Source organism: Cololabis saira, chromosome 10 (genome assembly GCF_033807715.1).
Source record: "Cololabis saira isolate AMF1-May2022 chromosome 10, fColSai1.1, whole genome shotgun sequence".
Lineage (NCBI taxonomy): Eukaryota > Metazoa > Chordata > Actinopteri > Beloniformes > Belonidae > Cololabis > Cololabis saira.
This window is the reverse complement of record NC_084596.1, coordinates 11,248,594-11,270,701: the sequence shown is the minus strand read 5'-3', so window position 1 is coordinate 11,270,701 and position 22,108 is coordinate 11,248,594. Positions and strand designations below refer to the sequence as shown.

The 22,108-nt window shown below is 41.0% G+C and overlaps 1 protein-coding gene across 3 annotated transcripts in view; it reads left to right on the top strand.

Moving 5' to 3' along the window:
* The window catches only part of LOC133452412 (disco-interacting protein 2 homolog C), a 237,252-nt gene extending 223,675 nt beyond the window's left edge, over positions 1-13,577 (top strand). For all 3 annotated transcript variants that reach the window (XM_061731689.1, XM_061731690.1, XM_061731691.1), the window contains 6 exons: positions 900-961; positions 4,265-4,322; positions 4,427-4,501; positions 7,637-7,811; positions 9,642-9,765; positions 11,860-13,577. In XM_061731689.1, coding sequence (XP_061587673.1) covers positions 900-961; positions 4,265-4,322; positions 4,427-4,501; positions 7,637-7,811; positions 9,642-9,765; positions 11,860-12,112 — 747 coding nt within the window. In that variant the 3' untranslated portion in view covers positions 12,113-13,577. The remainder of the gene's footprint in view (positions 1-899; positions 962-4,264; positions 4,323-4,426; positions 4,502-7,636; positions 7,812-9,641; positions 9,766-11,859) is intronic.
* Positions 13,578-22,108: the final 8,531 nt, after the last annotated feature.

Sequence of the window (22,108 nt, the reverse complement as noted above, 5' to 3'; positions counted from 1 at the left end):
GTCAAGATTAATGTTGAATCACAAATCTTGAGAAAAAAGTAGAAATGTTGAGAAAAGTCGAAATGTCGAGATTAAAAAGGAAAGGAAAAAAGAAAAAAAGAGAAAAGGAAAAAAAGAGGAAAAAGAAGAAAAAAAGGAAAAAGAAGAGAAAAAGAGAAAAAAGAAGAAAAAAAGGAAAAAAAAAGGTCAAACATTTTTGAAAAATCTCCAGGAGCCACTAGGGCGGCGCTAAAGAGCCGCGGGTTGCCGACCCCTGCGCTAGAGGATTCAAACTACTATGATTTGATCATTTTGAAGTCCGTAAATCCTTTGTTCCAATCCAATGCTGATTTATCAATGATCAATTGTTTTCTGTTGAAGTTTCAATGCTAACGTCGCTAACCCCGCTAATGATCAGTTGTGGGTATTTGGGTGTTTTGAGACTGCGATTCCCAGCATGCCACTGGGTCGGGTGGTGGGTTCTGCACCGTTTCCTCTTACTACTGTTTGTCTGTTTTCATCGTGGTGATGGAGGGATGGTGGAGGAAGGCTGAATCTTTTTTTTCTCCCGCTCCCTCGGCCGAGACCACATTCTGGATGTTTGTTTTTATGTATTTACGTTGTTGGCACTCTTGACCCGTTTCTACTTCCCTTAAAAAGTCTTTGCTTGCATGTGAATTCAGTGGAAGACACTCTTTTATTTCCTGTAATGATTTCCTCCAAATCTCACCTCCCGTCAGTCTACGACTCTTGTTCGGGTTCCCGGTCCCGGTTCTGGTCCTGAACCCGGCAGAGCTCGAGCAGCAGCCTCCACTGTGGTCCGGATGAGAGTAGACGTAGCTCGCCGTAGTTTCCGTGTTGTGGAACAGCATCTGCAGCGAGTGTGACCCTGTAAACCCGGGTGTTGCTGGTTCTTTCAGGGCACGTCGGGACCCGACCCAACCACCGTCTACGTTGACATGAGGGCGCTACGACACGACAGGTGAGTGACTCCGGTTCTGATGATCTGACGGTTCCTGGGAGTTTGTTCCAGACTTGTGGAGCATAGAAGCTGAACGTCTGGTTCTGATAAAACACTGGATCCAGATGACCTGAGGGGTCTGGAAGGTTCATACTGGGTCAGGAGGTCCCTGATGGTCCTGGACTAGTCAGAGCTTTGTAGACCCGCTTCAGAACTTTAAAATCTGTAAAATCTGTCCTCCAGCCGGTGTAAAGACCAGGGGCCTCATTTATAAAAGAGTGCGTAGGATTCATACTAAAAGTGTACGTGCGCTCAAAAGCCAAAAATGGTGTGCGCACAAAAAAACTGATCTATAAAACCGTGTGCACGCACATAAGCACGTAATGTTCGCTTTATAAATCACAGTCCAGCTGGAAGGTTGCGCACCTGAATTCGCCTCATACCCCGCCCTCTACACGCCCACTTTTTACCATGAATGGTGAGTGCAAACTACTTCATGACTGTATTTGCATATAAATGAGCGTGCTGAGCATGCACAGCCTGTTTCTGCTGTGTGTCAGGATGAATGAGACGTGTCGAGCCACCGTGCCACAAAATTTCACGGAGGCTGAGATCGAGATGTTGTGGATGAGGTGGAGGCAGGAAAACCACATTATTTGGTGGTCACAGTAGTGACATCACTAAAAAAAATAAAGCGAGTGAGTGGCAGCACGTCGTTGCTGCGCTAAACGCCGTTGTCGTGCCAAAAAGTGATTGCCTGCCAGAATCTGATTTCTCCCCTGAAAATGGGTCTTTTTACGTGCCAAAAATTGATTAAAGGCCAAATACAATTAATGAAAAGTTGTTTCTACCTAAATATGATTTGATCTCATTCTTGAGCTTCATAATATAAACACTAGAGCTCACAGGATTGCTTTTAACTCTTTTAAACAGTTAATGAAAAGTTGTTTCTGCCTAAATATGATTTGATCTCATTCTTGAGCTTCAGAATCTGAAAATCCGACTTTTTAGCGCTATCGCTCAACGGGCTGCTTTGTGCGCTCCCGCGGCCACAAATCTGATTCTGGCAGGCAATCACGTTTTAGCACGACACCGGCACTGCGTGTCCTGCACCGCGGCTGCAGCAGCAGCACCAGGGCGATCCAACCGCATGACGCAGCTGGAAGTGGCCGACTGACTGACGCTGTGCTTCAAACACAGAGGGACACGGTCAGCGCTATTATATTATAAGTCTGATATGTGATGACATTAAAAGTATGACATGAATCTGGCTTCATTTCACCACCTCACCGTCTGCGTCGCCAGTTCCCCATATCTTCAAAATGTTCGTGCGCGAGGGTCAGGGTTTGCATAAAGATACACACATTTTCCCGTTTTTTTTTTTTTTTTTTTTAATCCTAACCTTTGCGTAGAAGGTGGCTTGCGCATCTTTCAATCCCTGTTTTGTGCGCATGCAAGCTTTAAAAATGAGGCCCCAGTTCTCCAGAGGTTGGGTAAAATATTGCTGTCAACTGCATCAAATGCAGCACTGAGATCCAGTGACACTAATGTCCTGTTTGCAGTGGACTAAAATTACCCCCCCAAGATCTGTATTTAGTTTCGTGCATTCGCCCCGGGTTCATGAAGTCTGTGTTTTACCGTAATTTACAGACATCGATCCCGGAAGTCTTGCATCTTATTAAACGATTACCTTCTATTTGACATCAAACTTGAAGGTTGAGTAAGATTTCAGTGACGACGCGTCTCATTTTGACAGAACTGGCGCCCCAGTCTAGACCAGAACCAAAGGTGCTCCGTTTGAGCTGGAAGTCACGTGGTTCCGGTGTTCTGCCAATCCTTGCTACCTGCCGAGAAATGCTACTTTGTGGTTCTGCGCATGCGCACAGTCGATTTTCAAAGTTTGCGTCATTTCTTGCACAATGTAAATTTGATAATATGGGATGTTAAGTATTTGATCCTTCAAAATACACTACCCATGACATGAATTGCATTACACTTTGTGAACATTATACAATAAAGAGAAAAAGAAAATGTATTTATTTGATATTCATTCAGTCTTTGGCCTTTATTTAACCAGGCAGGTCATTAAAAACACATTCTTATTTACAATGACGGCCTGGCAAGAGACAAGGACCATTTGGGGGGAAAAGGAAGTGGACTAGGGAGTAAGACACAGTAAAATTGTAGCTCTGCAAAGGTAGAAAACCCTTAGGGAGCATTTTTTGGCAAAGCAGCAAAAAATGGCAGAACACCGGTCCGGATCAGTCTGCAGTTGGATCCGTCTCCAAAAGTTGGGGTATTTTCAACTTTTCCCGACACGTTGCTAACAAGAATCTAGATTTCTGTCCCTGCGGTCTTCGTGGGGCCCCGTCCCCCGTGTGCCACCACCATGTTTACCATGGGATAAATAAAGTGCACAGAAAAGAACAAGCAACGCTTGAAGCTCCGAGGAGGCGGTGAAACGAATAATAGGAAGCTCGGTTTCTCCGAGACGACGTGACTATTTCCAGTCGGTCGGCGTGACGCCCTGCCCCCCCCCCTCCTCTCACGCCTGGAAACGGTGTGAACAGAAACCTCAGACCGGGTTTCACCAGAGACGAGTCTGACTCAGCGACGCAGGCCGGCGTTAGACCACCGCAAAGCTTTCACGACCTCAGGTGAAACGCCGGGTCTCAATGCCTCCGTGGCGTTGAGGGTGGGGGGGATGACGCCGAAACCACATCAACTCAGTGACGCATCTCGCTGCAACTGTGAAATGTGAATTTCAACATTTCAAACGTGTCACACTCAAAAGCCTCCTGATTGTTATACTTTCCAGGCTCGTCTGCTGATTCTCATGCAGAGAGAAGTCGCGGAGCGTGGAGCGGCGAGGCGGCGCGGCCCTGCCGGGTATAAATACGACCGTCGGCGTGGATGATTACATGTAATCACGGTTGATTTAAGCGGGGCCTGCTCCTACCAGAGACTCTCCGTGTTTCTGCTTTGTAATTCACAAACCACTTCTGTCACTTTCTATTCCTTCTCGGGAGTCAGAACCGTCGCATGAGCCCGGGACCCGTCTCTCAAATTCAATTTGGGGCAGTGAGACGTAGATTCTTGGAAACAGAGGGGGGGGTACCAGAGGTCTGTTACCAGAAGCGATGCGTTCGACTCAAGCTGCTCTTGAAGAATGGAAATGATTGAGTTTGACGACCATGTCGTGGATCCTGGTGGTTTATGGATCTGGCGTAGCCGCGGTAACGGGTGGGGGGGATTCACAACTCTGAGCTTATTCTGTTCCGGGAACAGTGAACAGAGCTTATTCCCACCTTGATTGTGCTGCAGGGTCAGACTGGTGGAGCGGGGGTCACCGCACAGCCTGCCCCTGATGGAGTCTGGGAAAGTGAGTTTTCCTTTTAAAACTCCTTCTTCAACAAATAAACTGCAGAATCAGCTCTTTTTTTTTTTTAACCGTGTTTTGTTCTGTTTTCCTCCCTCTTGGAGCAGATCCTGCCGGGCGTCAGAATCATCATCGCCAACCCGGAGACCAAGGGACCAATGGGAGAGTCGCATCTGGGAGAGGTTCGGCTCAGATCACTAACTAATGACCAGTGTTGTGCTAGTTACTGAAAAATAGTAACTAGTTACCGTTACTAGTTACTTCATTAAAAAAGTAACTCAGTTAGTAACTCAGTTACTTAGACCAAAAAGTAATGCGTTACTATGAAAAGTAACTATTGAGTTACTTTAAATAAAAACATTTTTTTTAAATGCTCCCATTAATGCCCCTCTAGCCTTCATTTCAGCAGGTACTGTATGGATTTACATTGTGCATCGTGTTCTGCATTCTGATTGGCTAAAGACAGTCTCCCCGCTTCTTCACTTCCTGTGTCAATAACGTTGGTTGCTTAGCAACAAGCTGAGAACGGCCAATTAACTTCAGCAGCAGCTCAAGAACGAGACCATTTGATGAATCGTTCATTACAGTCTCAAATATAATCCATGGTGGCATGTCTGTTTATAAGAATCTTTTTGCCCAGAAGAAAAAACAGCAACAAAACGACCTATAACTATTTTCTTCTCTTGAAAAAACACACCTGCACCACGGCTTTAGGAGAAAAAGACGCTACAGGGTCGGGATGCAGCGGCTCAGTCAGAAGAGCAGTGGAATACGTGCGAGGCGATGCTGATCTCTGTAATTTGAAGCCTTTTTAATTGTAAAAAGAATTTCACTTACCACGGGTTCTTTTTGGAACGTAACCGCTGCGAAAAACGAGGGATTACCGTAATGACAATATCTCCACGTTGCTAAACTCGCCGTCTCTCGGCTCTCCATGACCGCGGTGAACTTGGATATGTTGGATATTTGACAGACGTTCGCTCTGGGGGCGGCATTTCTGTCGAATATCCAACGAATATCCAACGTAAAACTAACTTCACCGCGATCTCGCCATGACCGTCATGTTTTTGAAAGCACACACACATCCACACTACATTTCCACCGGTCTCCGCGTGCGGGGAAAAAAGGCTTCACTGTAGCCAGAAATAACGGAGTAACGCACCCTTGGTAACGGTAACTGCGTTACTGAATTTAAAAAATAATGCGTTAGAGTATTAGTTACACTGCAAATGACACAGCGCTAACGACAACCGTCCTAGTTTGCTCGTCCAATAGCATCGTTCGGTTGGTTCTGTCGTCTCTGAGCTAAAAAAAAACCCCAACTTGTCCATATTTTAACTAAAAGGTTTTTAACGTCACATCTGAGCTCCGTACAGGAAGTAGTGAGGAGGGAAATCAACACGGAGCTTTAGGGCTGCAGAAAATAACTCACTGTCATCTAGTGGTTGGGGGTGTAATTACACTCAAAACTACAGACGAGTATCAAAACAGACTACTACGGAGAGAAAATCGACTCAAAACATTTGTGAGTGTGTAGCTGTTGATTTGTACGTGTTATTAAATTTGTAACTTTGCTTGAAGTTACAGACAAAACGTTATTAAGAATTCAAGAATCTTCCTTCACACACACATTGTTAAATACGCACAAATGGTTTTAAGATTCTCTTCACGCCTCCAAGGAGCCTCACAGATCCGTCGTTACATGGTGCGTTTAAGGAGCGGTGGAAAGCTGGGTCATCTGAACTTTCATCTGAGTCCAGCGTTATTTTTCTCAATACTTAGTTTCGTCTAAACTTGTAACGAATCGTGAAACATTGTGGGCCTGAGTAACAAACATCTCAGCCCCCCGTGGTTATAAACACCTTTACTCTGTAATACAGCAATCCCTGGTTTTTTGCGGGGGTTACGTTCCAAAAAGAGGTGAAATCCGTGAAGTAGTAACCTTTTTTTTTTTTACAATTATTATGCAAGGCTTCAAATTGTGGAGATCAGCACCGCGACCCGAGTAACTGGATCTGAACGGGAGAATCGGTGCAGAGCGTTTTGTTGACATTATGGGTTTTGGAAAAAAATTTCGAATTTAAATTTGACAAGCTGTTTTTCGTACATGTACATGTGCAGTACATATTCGATCGTGACGTTATTGACACACAGGAAGTGAAGAAGCGGGGAGACTGTTTAGCCAATCAGAAGGCAGAACACAATGCAAATGTGTGAAGCAGCGAGACGTGAAAGGGGAACGCGTTATAGCGAGGGATTACTGTATTGGATTTGTGCGTTTTATTATATTTGTGCATAATTTGCTCGGAGTTACGAACAAAACGATAATTAAGAATTCACACACAAATCGTTAAATACGAACGAATGGTTTTGAGACTCTTTTCACGCCTCTAAGAAGCCTCACAGATTCGCCCGTACATGGTGGACATTTACATATAACACATTTACTTTGTGATATTCTATCATTCCTTATATGGACAGATGTGCATTTATGCAGATATTTTTAAAGCAACGACTAGGTGGTGGAAAAATTGAAGCTCAAATCGGGAGGCAGGAAGACGGTAATGGCGGGAATCACGCTGGTCTGAAGTCGGCACTTAGGGCAGGTGACCAAGTATCAAGGTAAATAGTTCAGCTTTCCACCAGCACTTAAACGCACCATGTACGGACGAATCTGTGAGGCTACGTGGAGGAAAAGAGTCTCAAGACCATTTCTGTGTATCTACAGTTTTGTGCGATTCGTACACACGTATTTAACAATGTGTGTAGGAAGCTTTTTGAATTCGTAATTATCGTTTTGTTCGTAACTTCGAGCAAGTTACGAACAAACCAGATAATACACACACAAATGTTTTGAGTCGACTTTCTCTCTGTACAGGACTGAAAATTAGAATATTGTGGTTTTCTGTAATGCAATTACAAAAACAAAAACCAAAATGTAATACATTCTGGATTCATTACAAATCAACTGAAATATTGCAAGCCTTTTATTATTTTAATATTGCTGATCATGGCTTACAGCTTAAGAAAACTCAAATATCCTATCTCAAAAAATTTGAATATTATGGGAATCTTAATCTTAAACTTTTTTTTTTTTTTTTTTTTAAATTGCATTACAGAAAATAAAGAACTTTATCACAATATTCTAATTTTCTGAGACAGTCCTGGATACTACGAACTGTTCGCTGCACATCGAGTGTTACAATCCAGGATCAATTACCCACAATGCATCAGTACTTTATGATCTATGAATATGTACGTTAACATCCTGGCCCCCCACCGGTGAGCAGGTATTAACCCCCGTGTCCCGTCTGCAGATCTGGGTGCACAGCGGGCACAACGCCAGCGGCTACTTCACCGTGTACGGCGACGAGGCGCTGCAGTCGGACCACTTCAACTCCAGACTCAGCTTCGGAGACACGCAGACGGTCTGGGCCCGGACCGGATACCTGGGCTTCCTCCGCAGGACCGAGCTCACCGACGCCAGCGGAGGTGAGGCCGTCCACGCCGTGTGTTTCTCATAAACCTGAGGCACAGATAACCAGCTCCAGGGTCGCTGCTAAGTGCTGCCGACTTAAAGGGATCCATTAGGAGAGCTGCAGAATCCCCCGACGCTGCTAATGCGGTTTGAGAGGCTATTACCCTCTAATGAGCACAAATCTGGGCCGAGACGCAGATTAGTTATCCATTCTTGATGTGATATTGCAGTCAGATCTCCAGACTATCGCTAGAAGATGTGATGAGTTAAAGAATGTTGCGGTCCTCTGAAGTAAAGTTTCGTCAACAAAAATTATGACTAAATATCGTCGTCAACGAACCTTTATCACCTGAGGAAAATGAGACGAGACGAAAATGCTGGTCATGTGACGACAACGATAATTAAATATATAACGCAATATCGTAGATGAATAAAAACGAGAATAAAATGTAGATTACAAAATAAAAACTCTGCTAAAATGTGTCTTCATTTTCGTTGATCAAAACAAGATGAAATGTTCTAGCAAAGATCCTGAATGTCCATGTTTCCAGTAGTTTCCTCTGGTTTAGTTCTGCTGGGTGACGTTAGTCCTCAATCCCAGTCGCTGCAGCGGGGAATCAGATCCAGAAGATGCAGCTGCAGAGTTAGAGGCTGATGCCGTTAACACAAAGCTTTAGATTCACGTCCATTAAAAACAAAGTTACATAAAGAAACGCAGGGATCTGCTCTGGGGCTGGAGAAGAAGAGACCATCTTTGGATCTCAACATCCGCACAATACCATCGTGTCGCCTGCCGGTGTATCCGAAGTCAACAGTTTTCTAAGCTGGCCTAATAAACTTGATTCTGATTCTGATTCTGATACACTTTCCTACATAGACATGGAAAAGAAAACCTGATGTGTCGTTGAAAAAGAAAAAGATAAAAAAATTAATATGTTGTAAACTCAAAGTAGAGTCTTCTGTATCTGGAATGAATGTATTCTTGAGTCTATAAGGTAACAATTATATAATAATAAGATAACCTTGTTTGAATTGTAAAATGGGTTTGGCTAAATACCGTATTGGTCCGAATATAAGACGGTGTTTTTTGCATTGAAATAAGACTGGAAAAGAGGGGGTCGTCTTACATCCGGGGTCTAGAATTATACCCATTTACACCGTTAGATGGCGCCAGATATCTTTAAAGCGAATGCTGAATTTAACTCCCCAGGCCAAAGCAAATCCCTGTCACGAAGAAGAAAAATAATAAATAGCAGTAAGAAAGAAAAGAGAAGAAAATGGAGAAACGTAGCAAGAATCTGGAGAAAAGTTGGTGGAAGATCGGCAGATTAACCTGCAGCTGAGGTGAAGTTATGATGCAAACTTCTAGATGATTATTTGAATGAGGCAAAATAACATGCCTTTTCTCTCGAATATGTTGTTATAATCATTTGTTTCAGATGTACTGTAATTATTTGTCTGTTTTCAAACTTGAGTCTTGAAAAGGAGGGGGTCGTCTTATAACAGGGTTGTCTTATATTCAGGCCAATACGGTACAATCTTTGACTAAAACTAGACTAAAATGGACAATTCAGACTAAAATAAGACTAAAATGCTCAGACTTTTAGTCAACTGAAACTTGACACGACTAAAAGGAGAATGAACGTGACTAAAACTAAAATGATAGCCTGACCCAAAGACTAGACTAAAACTAAAACTGAAACAGGCTGGCAGAAACAACACTACTGTGGTAGTTTCTCTTTATGATGCGCCTCCATCCGTCAGTTAAGATCCAGGGTTCTGGGCTGCGAGGACAAGGAAAACATAATTTCCTAACGGCTGGAACATGAACTGTGTGTCTGCAGAGCGTCACGATGCTCTGTACGTGGTGGGAGCTCTGGAGGAGGCCATGGAGCTGAGGGGGATGAGGTACCACCCCATCGACATCGAGACGTCCGTCATCAGGACGCACAAGAGCATCACCGAGTGGTGAGGAGCACCCAGACCCAGAACACCAACCACGCTTCTCCCCACAATATTCTTTAGTGTTTGAAATCATCATAGTTGGCGTCATTGGTAACTATGGTTACGGCAAAGCCGGATGTAATGCTGGGTTTGTTAGTCTCTAATTTGTCTTAAATCTCAATCCAAGGGTCTTGATTTTAGAGGGAATGTATCCAGTCATCTTTAAAAAGTTTATGTCATCGTTTTGAGGAGAATCTCCTGCGGTGGAGCCAAATCTGTGTTGCCAGGTTGGGCAAGTTTCAGCCCAATTGGGCTCAAAAATATATATTTGGGCTGCTTTTCCTGGTTTTTACTAAATATTTAGGAGAAATTATTAACAAAAAAGCTTCCATTATCGCAGAGAAAAGTAGAAACGTACACAATAAACTCAGATATTGTATTTGCTTTAATCTACTCAATTTAATTGTAGTCTTTGTTTGGAGCCTGAACTTTTTTGGGCTATTTAGTGGTGTTTTGAAGTTTGAAATTTATTATACATTTAATGATTGACGGTTTTATCATAGAGAAAGTATGATCTGGGCTGGTTTTTCATTATTTCAGTGGGATTTACATCACGTCTGGGCTGGAACTTGTCTGATCTGGCAACCTCAACCTCAGCGCTGGATTTCTTAGTGACTTGTCTTTTTGGTTGTAAATTTAGTTTGAAAGTTAGTTAGTTTGCCTTTAAAGCCCAGCAGAAACTGCTACCAAACTACATTCTGGATTTGTTACAAATAAAAGAGGGGGAAACTCATGTTTGAGATGACGACAGTAAGAACAAATATTAAAAAGAGATGTACATCAATTAAGGCTAGAGAAATTTGGAATAGTTGTGATAACGACCTAAAAATGTGCAGTTCTATCTTCAAGTTTAAGGAAATGTTTAAAGAAGATACTGTAAATAAATATAAAACACTATAATTATAAAGTATACTATCAAAAACATTCTAGAATGTGAAACGTCAATTTTATATTTTGTTTTACTTATTTTTGTCTTCTTTATGTAATGCTAATGTCTCATATTTAAGCTGATCATAAGAAAAAAAGGGTCGGCACTACAAGCTACGGCTTCAGCCTACACCTTTTCGGCAAAAGAAATGTTTTTTTTTTACCTTCTCATCTTGTTTTGTAAAAAAGTGTGTACAAGCCGAAATAAAGATTAATTCATTCATTAAAATTGGTATTAAAAAGTCTTAAATTTAACTCGGTCAAACCTGTAGACACCCTTTTCCCCGTTTAAATCATCTCCCCAGGAAACAACCACACGGTGGCTCTTATATAAACACTTTAGTGTTTGAAATCACCAGTTATTGGTAACTCTGGTTCAGAGGTGTCAAGTAACGAAGTACAAATACTTCATTAACTTACTTAAGTAGAAATTTTGGTTATCTATACTTCACTGGAGTAATTATTTTTCAGACGACTTTTTACTTTTACTCCTTACATTTTCACGCAATTATCTGTACTTTTTACTCCTTACATTTTAAAAACAGCCTCGTTACTCTATTTCATGTCGGCCTTTAATAAAAACTATCCAGTTAAATTGCTCCATCCGGATAGAGTGAATTTGGTTGTGGTTGTTTCAGGTGTTCTTGTCCAGTTTTGTTCTTACATCCGTTCCCTCAGATTCCTGCAACTAAACTTGGATGTACATTCCAATAAAGGTTAGGATAAATGATAACATGCCTCTGAAGTTTGACTTTTTGCACCATTACAATACTTATAGGCAACTAGTCATCATGTCTCCTGCTCTCTGAAACACATGTTAATGCTCAATAGTACACATATATGCTTCTTTAATATATTTGCATTATACTAAGATGCATTCATTTTCAATGGCTTTTGTCCTTAATGGCTTTTTCCCCCCTTACATTACTTTTACTTTTTATACTTTAAGTAGTTTTGAAACCAGTACTTTTATACTTTTACTTGAGTAAAAAACTTGAGTTGATACTTCAACTTCTACAGGAGTATTTTTAAACTAGTATCTATACTTCTACCTGAGTAATGAATGTGAATACTTTTGACACCTCTGCTCTGGTTATGTAATGTAACTCTGGTTTGTGTGTCCGTCCCCAGCGCGGTGTTCACCTGGACCAACCTGCTGGTGGTGGTGGTGGAGCTGGACGGCTCGGAGCAGGAGGCGCTGGACCTGGTGCCGCTGGTCACCAACGTGGTTCTGGAGGAGCACTACCTGATCGTGGGCGTGGTGGTCGTGGTCGACATCGGCGTCATCCCCATCAACTCCCGCGGGGAGAAGCAGCGCATGCACCTGCGCGACGGCTTCCTGGCCGACCAGCTGGACCCCATCTACGTGGCCTACAACATGTAGCGCCCTCCGGTGGACGGGAGGAGCAGAGGCCGCTCTGGGCCCCGGGGGGGCCGAGACGGACGGGGGAACTGCCTTCACCAGAACGCGGCCGGAGGCGGCGGAGGACAATCGCTGATGTAGCAAAGATTTTGGCTTTTACGACTTCGTGTGGTTCACTTTATGTATTCCAGTTAAGTTCTCGCTTCCTTCTTTGTTTTCACGTGTCCTCGGAGAAATGTTCACACAAAAATACTATTTTGTGTCTTTACAATATCGACCACTGCAAAGCCAATAATGAGGTACGTCTGTTTCGAGTTAGTTTTTTTTGTCTTTAAAGCCATTATTTTTTAAAGTAACTGCCCCGTCTCAGCAGGGAATCGAATGCAAACATCTGCAGCCTTTAACTCGTTTATTTTTCCGAACAAAAACCACCAGCTTCAACCGAAGTGATTCATAAACTCGTGTCATGTAAGTATGTACAAAAAGATACTGATTTAATTTATTTTGTTTCTCTTTTAGAAGTCTATAACAAGACATTCAAGAATGTTTTGCTCTTGAATATTTGCTAATATAAAAAAAAAAAATGTATTAACTTGAGTGAAACAAGCAGAGTCACATCAAGCATATTATTATTATAAAAAAAAATAGAAATAGATTATATTAAAGATGCATTAAGGATTAATTCTGGACAAAAGTAGTTTGACATGATGCTGTTTGTCTGCGTTTTGGTCTGAATTATCGGGTTTTATTCCAGATATCAACGTGAGAGTTCTGATCCGAGTCACAACTGGTTTCCATCGAGGAAACGTCAAATGTTTGTCTTCTTTCTGAAGAGTTCTTTACTAATTTAAATGAACCAAAGTATCTAAGCAGGTTTAATCTTCGTAGCTCGTCAATCAAGAGATGTCAGAATTATATTTAAACTAAACTTCAGATCAAATGTTGCTTTGACACATCGGCTAAAGCGCGACTTTGCTGACATCTAGTGGCCACCAGGGGGAACTGCAGCGGCTTTGAATCAGAACTCCTCAGAAATCTTTCTGTTCTCTGGAATGAAACTCTCCCACCAGACAAGCTGACAGCAGCACTGGACTGACTTCACCACCTCTGGCTCTGCCTGAGAGCGCCTCCATGTGGCAGCGAGCAGCGCTGCCGCCTCAACTGTAAATATCAAAGCGAGGAGTCCGTCGTATTTTTACATGTACAGATAAATCAGGGCTCGTATAGTGATGTCACGACAGGAAGAACAGTGTTTTATCAGAGGCCCTTTAACTCTTTAGAGAGCTGTGGAGAGGTCGAGGCTTCAATGTTCTCGCCTCGACGCCTGAGGATCTTCGTAAAAAAGAAAAAAAAAAAAGCACTTTCACCACTGTTTTTTCTTCTAAATCAGCAAAATGTATGTCCCTTGATTTTATTTCTTTTTTTAAGGTTTTAAAAATGTAATTTTTGAGTTGACATGTCTTTCATTTAAATAAATACTTAAATTTTGACAAAATAAGGTCTTGGTGTTATGTTTTGAAAGAACTGTGTTTTTGTTAATTGGTTAAAATTTGGTTAATTTAGCTGAACTCTAATAAAACATCTGAAGCTTTGAAGCATCTGCACTGTGAGGATGTGTTTGTTTATTTTAAAGCTGATATTTTGACGCCATTGCTGATGGCTGCGTCCAATTAAGGGCCGTGCAGAAGAAGCAGAACCTCCTCGAAGTCGAACGCAGACATAACAGGACGGCCGCGGGTCCTTAAAAAGTTCAATTTTTGCTAAAATAAGGCCTTTAAATGTCTTAATTCATCTTAAATCTCAATCCAAGGATCTTAATTCTAGAGGGAATGTATCCAGTCATCATTAAAAAGTTTATTTCATCGTTTTCAGGAGCATCTCCTGCAGAGGTTCTAAATCTGTGTTGCCAGGTTGGGCAAAAAAATATATATATTTAGGTGCTTTTCCTGGTTTTTACTAAATATTTAGGAGAAATTATTAACAAAAAAGTTTCCATTATGGTAGGGAAAAGTAGAAACGTACACAATAAACTCACTGATATTTGATTTGCTTGAATCTACTCAATTTAATTGTAGTCTTTGTTTGGAGCTTGAACTTTTTTTGGCTATTTAGTGGTGTTGTGAAGCTTGAAATTTATTACGCATTTAATAATTGATGGTTTTAACATAGAGAAAGTATTAGATTCGGGCTGGTTTTTCATTATTTCGGCGGGTTTTACATCACGTTTGGGCTGGAACCTGTCAGATCTGGCAACCTCGACCTCAGTACTGGATTTCTTAGTGACTTGTCTTAGATTTAGTTTGAAAATGGTATTAAAAAGTCTTAAATTTACCTTGGTCAAACCTGTAGACACTCTGCACAATTAGCCCAGCTGTGGCTTTTCCCGGTTTAAGGTTTAAATGATCTCACCAGGAAACAACCACACGGCTTAATCTCTCGAGCTGCGTCAAACCTCGCGGCCGAAACTGAGGCACCTAAAAACAAAAGCCATCCATCTAACTTCCACGTTCACCCTCGACGGACTGGCAGTAAAGTTAATTAAAATGCATATTTTTTAATTTAGTGTGCATCTTTCATGTCTTTTATTTATAATTACCACAAAATTTAAAAGCTGAGAGAGAAATAGGAGCTATTTAGTAATTATTATTAGTTGTTTCAATAGTTGAATCATCAACGGGTTATTTTCCGTACCGGGTCGTTGTTACAGTTTCCATCCTAAAACGCTCACTTGTGGGCAGCAGCTCACATTTATTTTTTTTTTTTTTTAAAGATTTTTTTTGGGCTCTAGTGGCCCTTTATTGAGAATGCAGACTGGAAAGGGGTAGAGAGAGAGAACAAGGAAGACATGCAGCAAAGGTGCGCAGGCCGGGATTCGAACCTGCGACCGCTGCAGGAGGAGGACTGTAGCCTCAGTGCGCCACCGAGCGGCCCAGCAGCTCACATTTATTTAATTTATTTACAACGTAAAACTTTGGTTTGTATAAGTATCTGAGTATCTGCACTCGTACGATCGGGGTTCAGGTCTTACTTCAGATCTCAAATCATGTTGTGGAGGAAAGTGTGAGAGTCGTACCTTCACGCCGTCGTTCTTGTCAGATATCAGAGGTTAAACGCTCGGCAGCCTCTTCAGGAAGAGTCTCGTAGTTCAAAGGTCAAAGGTCGGTAGCAGCAGGAGGAGCTGTCCGCTGTTGTGGTGCTGAAATGAGAAGACGACACAATACAGGTCAATTATACAAGTACATGTTGAACATAATACACATGTAGTATTTGTTGTCCGTCTCTTCCTGTCCCCTTCTCACATCATCTCTCCATTTTTCTCTTCTGTCCCTTTTTCATGTGGTCTTCCTCTTCCTTTGTTCTTTCTTCTTTTTCTCTTCCTCTCTTTTTTGTGGACTGATTTATCTCCTTTTTGTCCTTGTCTCATCTCTTTTCCCGTCTCTTTTACCAGACTTGTAGTTCTCCAGACCACTTTTTTGTGGTCCTGGTCTTTTCTCTGGGTCTCTCAAGGTCTCAGACTCGGATCATTGAGAGTCCGTTGCACCAAGGTGACAGAATCTGGTGATCAGCAGTTCTTCCTCTGGTTAATGTACAGTTTTGTAAACTATTTGTATTTTGCATCTGATTTAATGTTTTGGTGCATCTGCATGTGTCTGTATTTAATTACAGTTTTGTGTTTATAACAGCCTTGTTTGAATAAATATATGAATAATTTGCATATTGTTGTGATTGATTAAGCATCAGGTCCATTTCAGTGATGCTGATATACGGTGTAATCTGATTACTATAATGGTAAATAATATAATTTCAATCTTTAATATTTAAAATGCAGGTTTCATCTTCAAATTCAGTCCAATTTAAATCAGTAACATTTACTATTCATTCCTTTTCTGAGGTGGAGGTGGGTGTTGGTGCTGGTTATTCTGCTAGAGGACTTTGGGACTAGTTAGTAGTCGTGTAAATCCTTAAAAGCACTGGAGTCAATCCTCCAATAGTGTAGAAATAGCGGTAGTGCAGTCGCCACACAGATCTGATCTCAGCTGATGATGAAAACATTTATAGTGAGTTCAACATCATCATCCACTTCTCTGTGTTATTGTGCTGCAGTTGAAAACAAGCTCATATGGAAACTAGCTGAACCAGGATGGAGCTGATGTTCTACAATCACACAGGATCAGAGGGGTATTCCAGGAAGCAGGTTCAACAAAGTCCGAGTTAAATGCTGAACTCCGAGTTGACTTATCCTGAGATAGGAAACTCTGAGTTTTCGGTTCCAGAACAGCGGATATGAGTTAGTTCAATCAACTCTGAGTTTGTTAAGCTCGAATTAAAAAGCCATTATCAGTAGAGCCCTGATTCAACGATTCACCATGGCAACCGGCGACAACAAAAGATCCACATATGTTTTCTTTCTTTTTTTTTAAAACTTTATTTAACATTTCAATTTACAAAATCCCTTAAAGGAAACATTAGTTTGCATCTGAAGAGCCACATACTTCACGCCACTGGAGTTAGAAGTCTTAATACGTGCGTATGGAGAGTATGAGAGCATATTTCGGGAAAAAAAACAAAAATGAATGCGGTATTCATTTAACATTTAAGTACACTGTCTTATAATATTACAGATGAAAACGGAATGATATTGAATGAAATGTTATTGTCATTTAGATCAGGGACAGCCGCACACCTCGGCTTCAGGGGAAAATGTAAATGTTTTTTTATTTTTTTTAACACATTTATGGAATTACTCTGTATCTATTTGTATTGATTTATTCTATTACTTAATACATATAAAATAACTACAAATGCATATCAGAACAACATGATGGATTTCACTAGGTATCATCTTTCCCAACACTTGTACCCCCCTCATATCTTGAAATGTGACGTCCCAGCGTCCCTGAAGACAGTGGTCGCTATAAATCTGGTTTTTAGCTCTGCAGTTTTACTAACTTACAAAAATGAAAAGGAAGCAGACAACCACACAATTAAAAAAAAAAGAAAGAAGGCAAGTGATGGTCCAATGTTGCCCCAGCAGCAGAGGATATTAACGAGGCTGTTAGCCACTGATGGATTAATTATGCAAGTTCATTTTAAGGTAAGATTTCAAATCACCCTACCCTCTTATAAATCTGTTTAAGGGAAATATTTGACTTTTTTTTTACTCTCTCCCTCTCTTTCTGTCTTCTGCTCCTCCCTCTCCTTTTTGCATTTGGACTTTAACTGTTTGAAGTTAAACTCGGATGTCCCTGTGATATTGTTGCACTGACATAGTGAATAAAGTGTTTGTCAGATAAGCCTTTTCTGCTCTCTAACTCTGCCGCTTGCTGTCCGTGGTGCAGAAAACGGATGCGTATTGAGTAAAGGCCCATTGGCTGAATTGACGCCACTGAGGGAGGAGACGGAGAGAAACTCAGGCTTTATTGAAGTAAACCTGCTAGCGAGCAGGTTAGGTTCAGAGGGTCAGTTGCCATGGTAACTGACTCAGAGTTTGAGTTAAATCACTTTCTGGAACTGAAAACTCCGGATTTCCCTCATCTCAGGCTTAACAAACTCAGACTTTTCACTAAACCCGCTTCCTGGAATACCCCTCAGGACATTACTGGGTTTGTTTTGGTCTGGAGCTGAACTACTCTTGGTCTAGTCTTGGTCGTGTCTCGGTTCTTTACTACAAGTCTGTCTTTTACTCACATTCATCTTCAGACAGCTGTTTTGGCCGGAGTGCTGCGGTATCTTCAGGAGTCCAGTGGACGCTGCTGCTCTCTCAGCTCATCCCCGTCTCTGAAAACAAACACAAAACACAGTATAAGGCTTTCACCCAGGACTCAAATGTACAGTAGATTTACTAATTTAAACACTTGAGGATTTCATGCAACTTCAGTTTTGTCTGCTGAGTCTTAGAGCCAAACGATGTACTTTAAACTCCACTACTGAACATTACATGAAATGGCTGGTTACGTATTTCAAACCTTTCCTGCCTCGTGCAAACCATGTACCTTCAAAGTCATGATTTAATGCTAATATTTGTGATAAACTGCTCTTTTGTGGGGGGGACTTTTTAAGCTAAAACTCAGGACAGGAATTCATTCAAAATCAGCTCAATCTTAAATATCTACAGCAGTAAATTAGATTAGATTGTCTTTTATTTCTCCCTCAATGGGGAAATTTGTGCAGCAGCGGTACACACAACACACACACATGCAGGGAAAGGGTAAAAAAAAAAAAAAAAAAAAAAATCTAATTACAAAATATGAACAGTATATAAATTGAAATGAAAATAAAAGTAGTGCAGTACGAGAAAGAAAGAAAAGAAGTTAAAAAAAAAGCAGGTAGGATGATTATGAGGTTGGGAGATATTGCACATCTTGTTGTAAATGATATTAATATAAAGTTATAACACTGAGGGGTCGTTTTTAATGCAGTGATAGTTGTTAATGTAACTTACATAGTTTCTTGTGTTTTTAAACCCAGCTTTACACATTCAGGTGTAACTCACCTGTTCATCAGCAGCAGCTGCGAACAAACTTTCCCTTTCTGGAACTTCGACCTAAATCTTTTCTTTTCTTCCTTTCTTCCTCTTTGCGTTTCCTTCCCTTCTTCCTCTTTGTGTTTTCTCCCTTTCTTCTTCCTAATTATTAATAATTTACGTTCGTCTTTTCTTTCTCACCGTTTGTTTTCGTGTCGCCACCGTTTTCATGGATCCGTTCTGCACATGCGCAGTAAGATGGACTGCTGGTATTTTAGGGACATGATTTTAATCATGAACAGAGGTGAAAGTAGGGAATAATAGTCACACAGAACATCATTTATTGCAAAAAATGTATTTTCATGCAAGTAATGGCAGAACATAATTATTGTGTATATTACAGTTTATACTAAAACTAGTCTTGTTTACAGAGTAAGCCTAACTGTAAAAAGGCTCTTCTCTAATAGACATGCAATGTTCTAGATGAGAGCTGCACAGAGCTAATAGTTTACATAAATTAAAAGGTTCATGCTAAATACGGTGCATTGACACTGCTTTGTGTGGTGTCCATTAATATGCATTGTCCCATCTAAGTAAATATATTTTTTAAATAATTTCCAGTGTAATGTTATGTGTTCTGAGACAGTAAAGTTTAACATTTTTAGGCTTAACATTATTTAGTTAGTTGGCCCTTAATTCTGTCAGTAGCCTACCTGATCTTTTTGGTTCTGCCGCTGCTTCCTCCCTCTTTTCTTCATCTCTAACTTCGGAGTCGGACTCCCTTTTTCTCTTAAATATGTCGTAAATCTTTCTCTGCATTTTGATGCCGATTCTGTATCATACCTGTCAAGTTTTTGGTTTAAAAATAAGGGAAATTCTCTGCCGCTGTCGCACCAGCCCAACCGAGGTCCAGTATCTTACATTTGAAGACAGATTTACGAGAAATCTAAAATATCTACCTGTCAATCACTTACAAACTACAATTATGAGCTCAGAACCTGCTAGTTCTACCTTTATTGACACTGAAATGCTGTTGACATTCTTATGTATGTAATTCCTATAATAGAGCCTTAATGAAAACACAAGTGAATTAAAGCACATTTATTTATTTTAAACATTTTTAGTTTATATACACATTGATTGTCTGGAAGTGAAACATTTACATTTTATTTTAATTTGTCATTTTCACTCATGTGGCTCTCTGGCATTAATGACTGATGACACATTTTTCTGTGTCTCCAGCTGAAATAATTTTCAGAACTCGTAACTGTTCATCATCCTGCTCCTCTTTAGGAAAGTAAATTTAGTTTCCCATTTTTAGAGATATTTACACAAAGTTTTCACTTTTTGGGGCAGAAATATCTTCTCTCTCGTCACATCCATCCATCTCTGATTTGTTGTTCCGAGTTTGTCACCACTAACTTCGTGAGAACGAGACTAGTCACAATTCAGTTTGATGTTTAAAAAGTATTATATTATAAAATTGGAAATTTAGGGGAAAATACTAATACGGGAGAAGGGCGGGAACGAGGGGTAAAATACGATAGTTTCCCGGCCAAAACGGGAGACTTGACAGGTATGATCTGTGTATGTGTTCACGGTATATTCCTGTGTTCTGCCACCAGGAGGCGCTGTGGGCGGCTCGGTACATTACAGCGGTGTAAATATAACGTTACGCCGCTGTAGTGTAGTTTGCTCGTCTGAGGGACAAACTGGCAGCGTTAGATAAAGGGATACGTTTGTCTTCTAGTTAAACATTTCTGCTCATGTTGTGAGCATCAGTAAACTGGGAATAACAGCTGGATCATCCGTCCTCTCCTCTCTTTTCTCTCTTATCCGGGTCTATATCTCTTTCCGGATCCCCGTTCCAGACCGATCCGGCCCTACTTTCACCCCTGATCCTAAATATAACTAATACACACAAATAAGTAAAAAATAAGGGACAGATTTTCCCAGGGCCCTGTCCCAATACTCCCCCTAACCCTCGTTTTCATCCCTACCCTGATCAGGAAGCTGAGAGCCAAAAGCTGTTTTAATTTCAGCTGTAGCGCTGTTAATATGGCACTTTATTAAGTTTTAATATTTTTTCAGACGTAAAAGTAACCGTTAAGATCCCCAACCTGGGCTCAGTTTATCCAAATAACGCCTGTTAAGAAATTTGACACAATGTTTTCGGAGATGATAAGAGCCGCCGGTCCGGGGCGCAGCAGCAGCAGCAGCAGCCGGAGTACAGACCTGATCGCCGGGTCAACCTGCGCCGTCGTCCCGGGGGAGAAACCTGCAGCTCTGTTGAGAATTACCGCTGGTTTAAATAAATCATTTAGGAAGATAAATGTTGGTTTAATAGATTAAATCTAACAGTTGTAGCTACGCCTGTTAAGAAATTTGCTCCGAAAATTTCGGGATTTCTGCCTGCCGGCTCGGGAGCTGATTTGGTTCCGCGTTAAATCGACGCAGAGCCTACGGCGTAGGGTACGACGTACGGCGCGCGTCGCCGCGTAACCTACGTCGTAGGTTCTGCGTTGGTGTAACGCAGAACCATAAATCAGCCTTTATTCTGGCGAGGTTGCAACAACGGGAAAAACGAGTGATTATGTACATTCACTGAGTGAATATTATGAATATTATGAAAGTAAAATATATATTTCTCGCTAGAAATGTAATCAAAACGCATTTTTATGCAGAAACTAAATCAAAATATTGATTTTTATTCACTAAAAAATAAGAAATGTCCGCCATGGTTTTTTTTTGATTCAGTCCGCAAATGACGACGAAAAGCATTCTGGGAAATTTTTCTAGCCCTCGATCCGTAGGGTGCATCTGAAAACACTCGCTCTGAAGGGCCGATTCATAACCACTCGCCCTCGTTTTCCGCACTCCCCCTAGGTGAAAAGAGGAATTGGGACCCTCACGGGAACGCGCAAAATTTAGGGGAAGGGATGAAAACGAGGGGTAGGGGGAGTATTGGGACAGGCCCCAACGGTATTAACTATAAGTGTATGAGGATTTTATGGGGCCCTCAGGATCTTGTTGTCCGGCCCTGGAAACTGTCTGTTCAATGATGAAACCTGCATCCAAAAACACTTGTTGATACATTTATTTCCTCCATGTTAGCACATAGAATATATTTATATACATATTGCTAGCCAAAGTGTCAACAAAAAACAAAACAAAAAACAAAAAAAAAAAAAAAAAAGGTTTGGCGCATAAAAAACAGTTGCCATGGTTAAAAAGTTTACACGTGAACAGAGAGTGAGAGCAGAGAAACCATCACACTGAATGTATTCCTGTTAAATGTACTTTTAGTACGAGGACTCGTGTATTAGATACTCGGATACCGGGAGGGGCAAATAAACATTGTCATGTTGCATTACTCTGAAGGACTACTTTTTTTTTTATTTTTTATTATTTATATTAGGAGAGGGGGGTAAAATAAAAGCTGTAAATACACACCTTTGACTCATGCAGTTATAAAACCAGAGATACAAAGTGGAATGACATCAAGAAAAATGTACACACATGAGAAAAACAAAAGAAAAGCACTGAAACTGTTA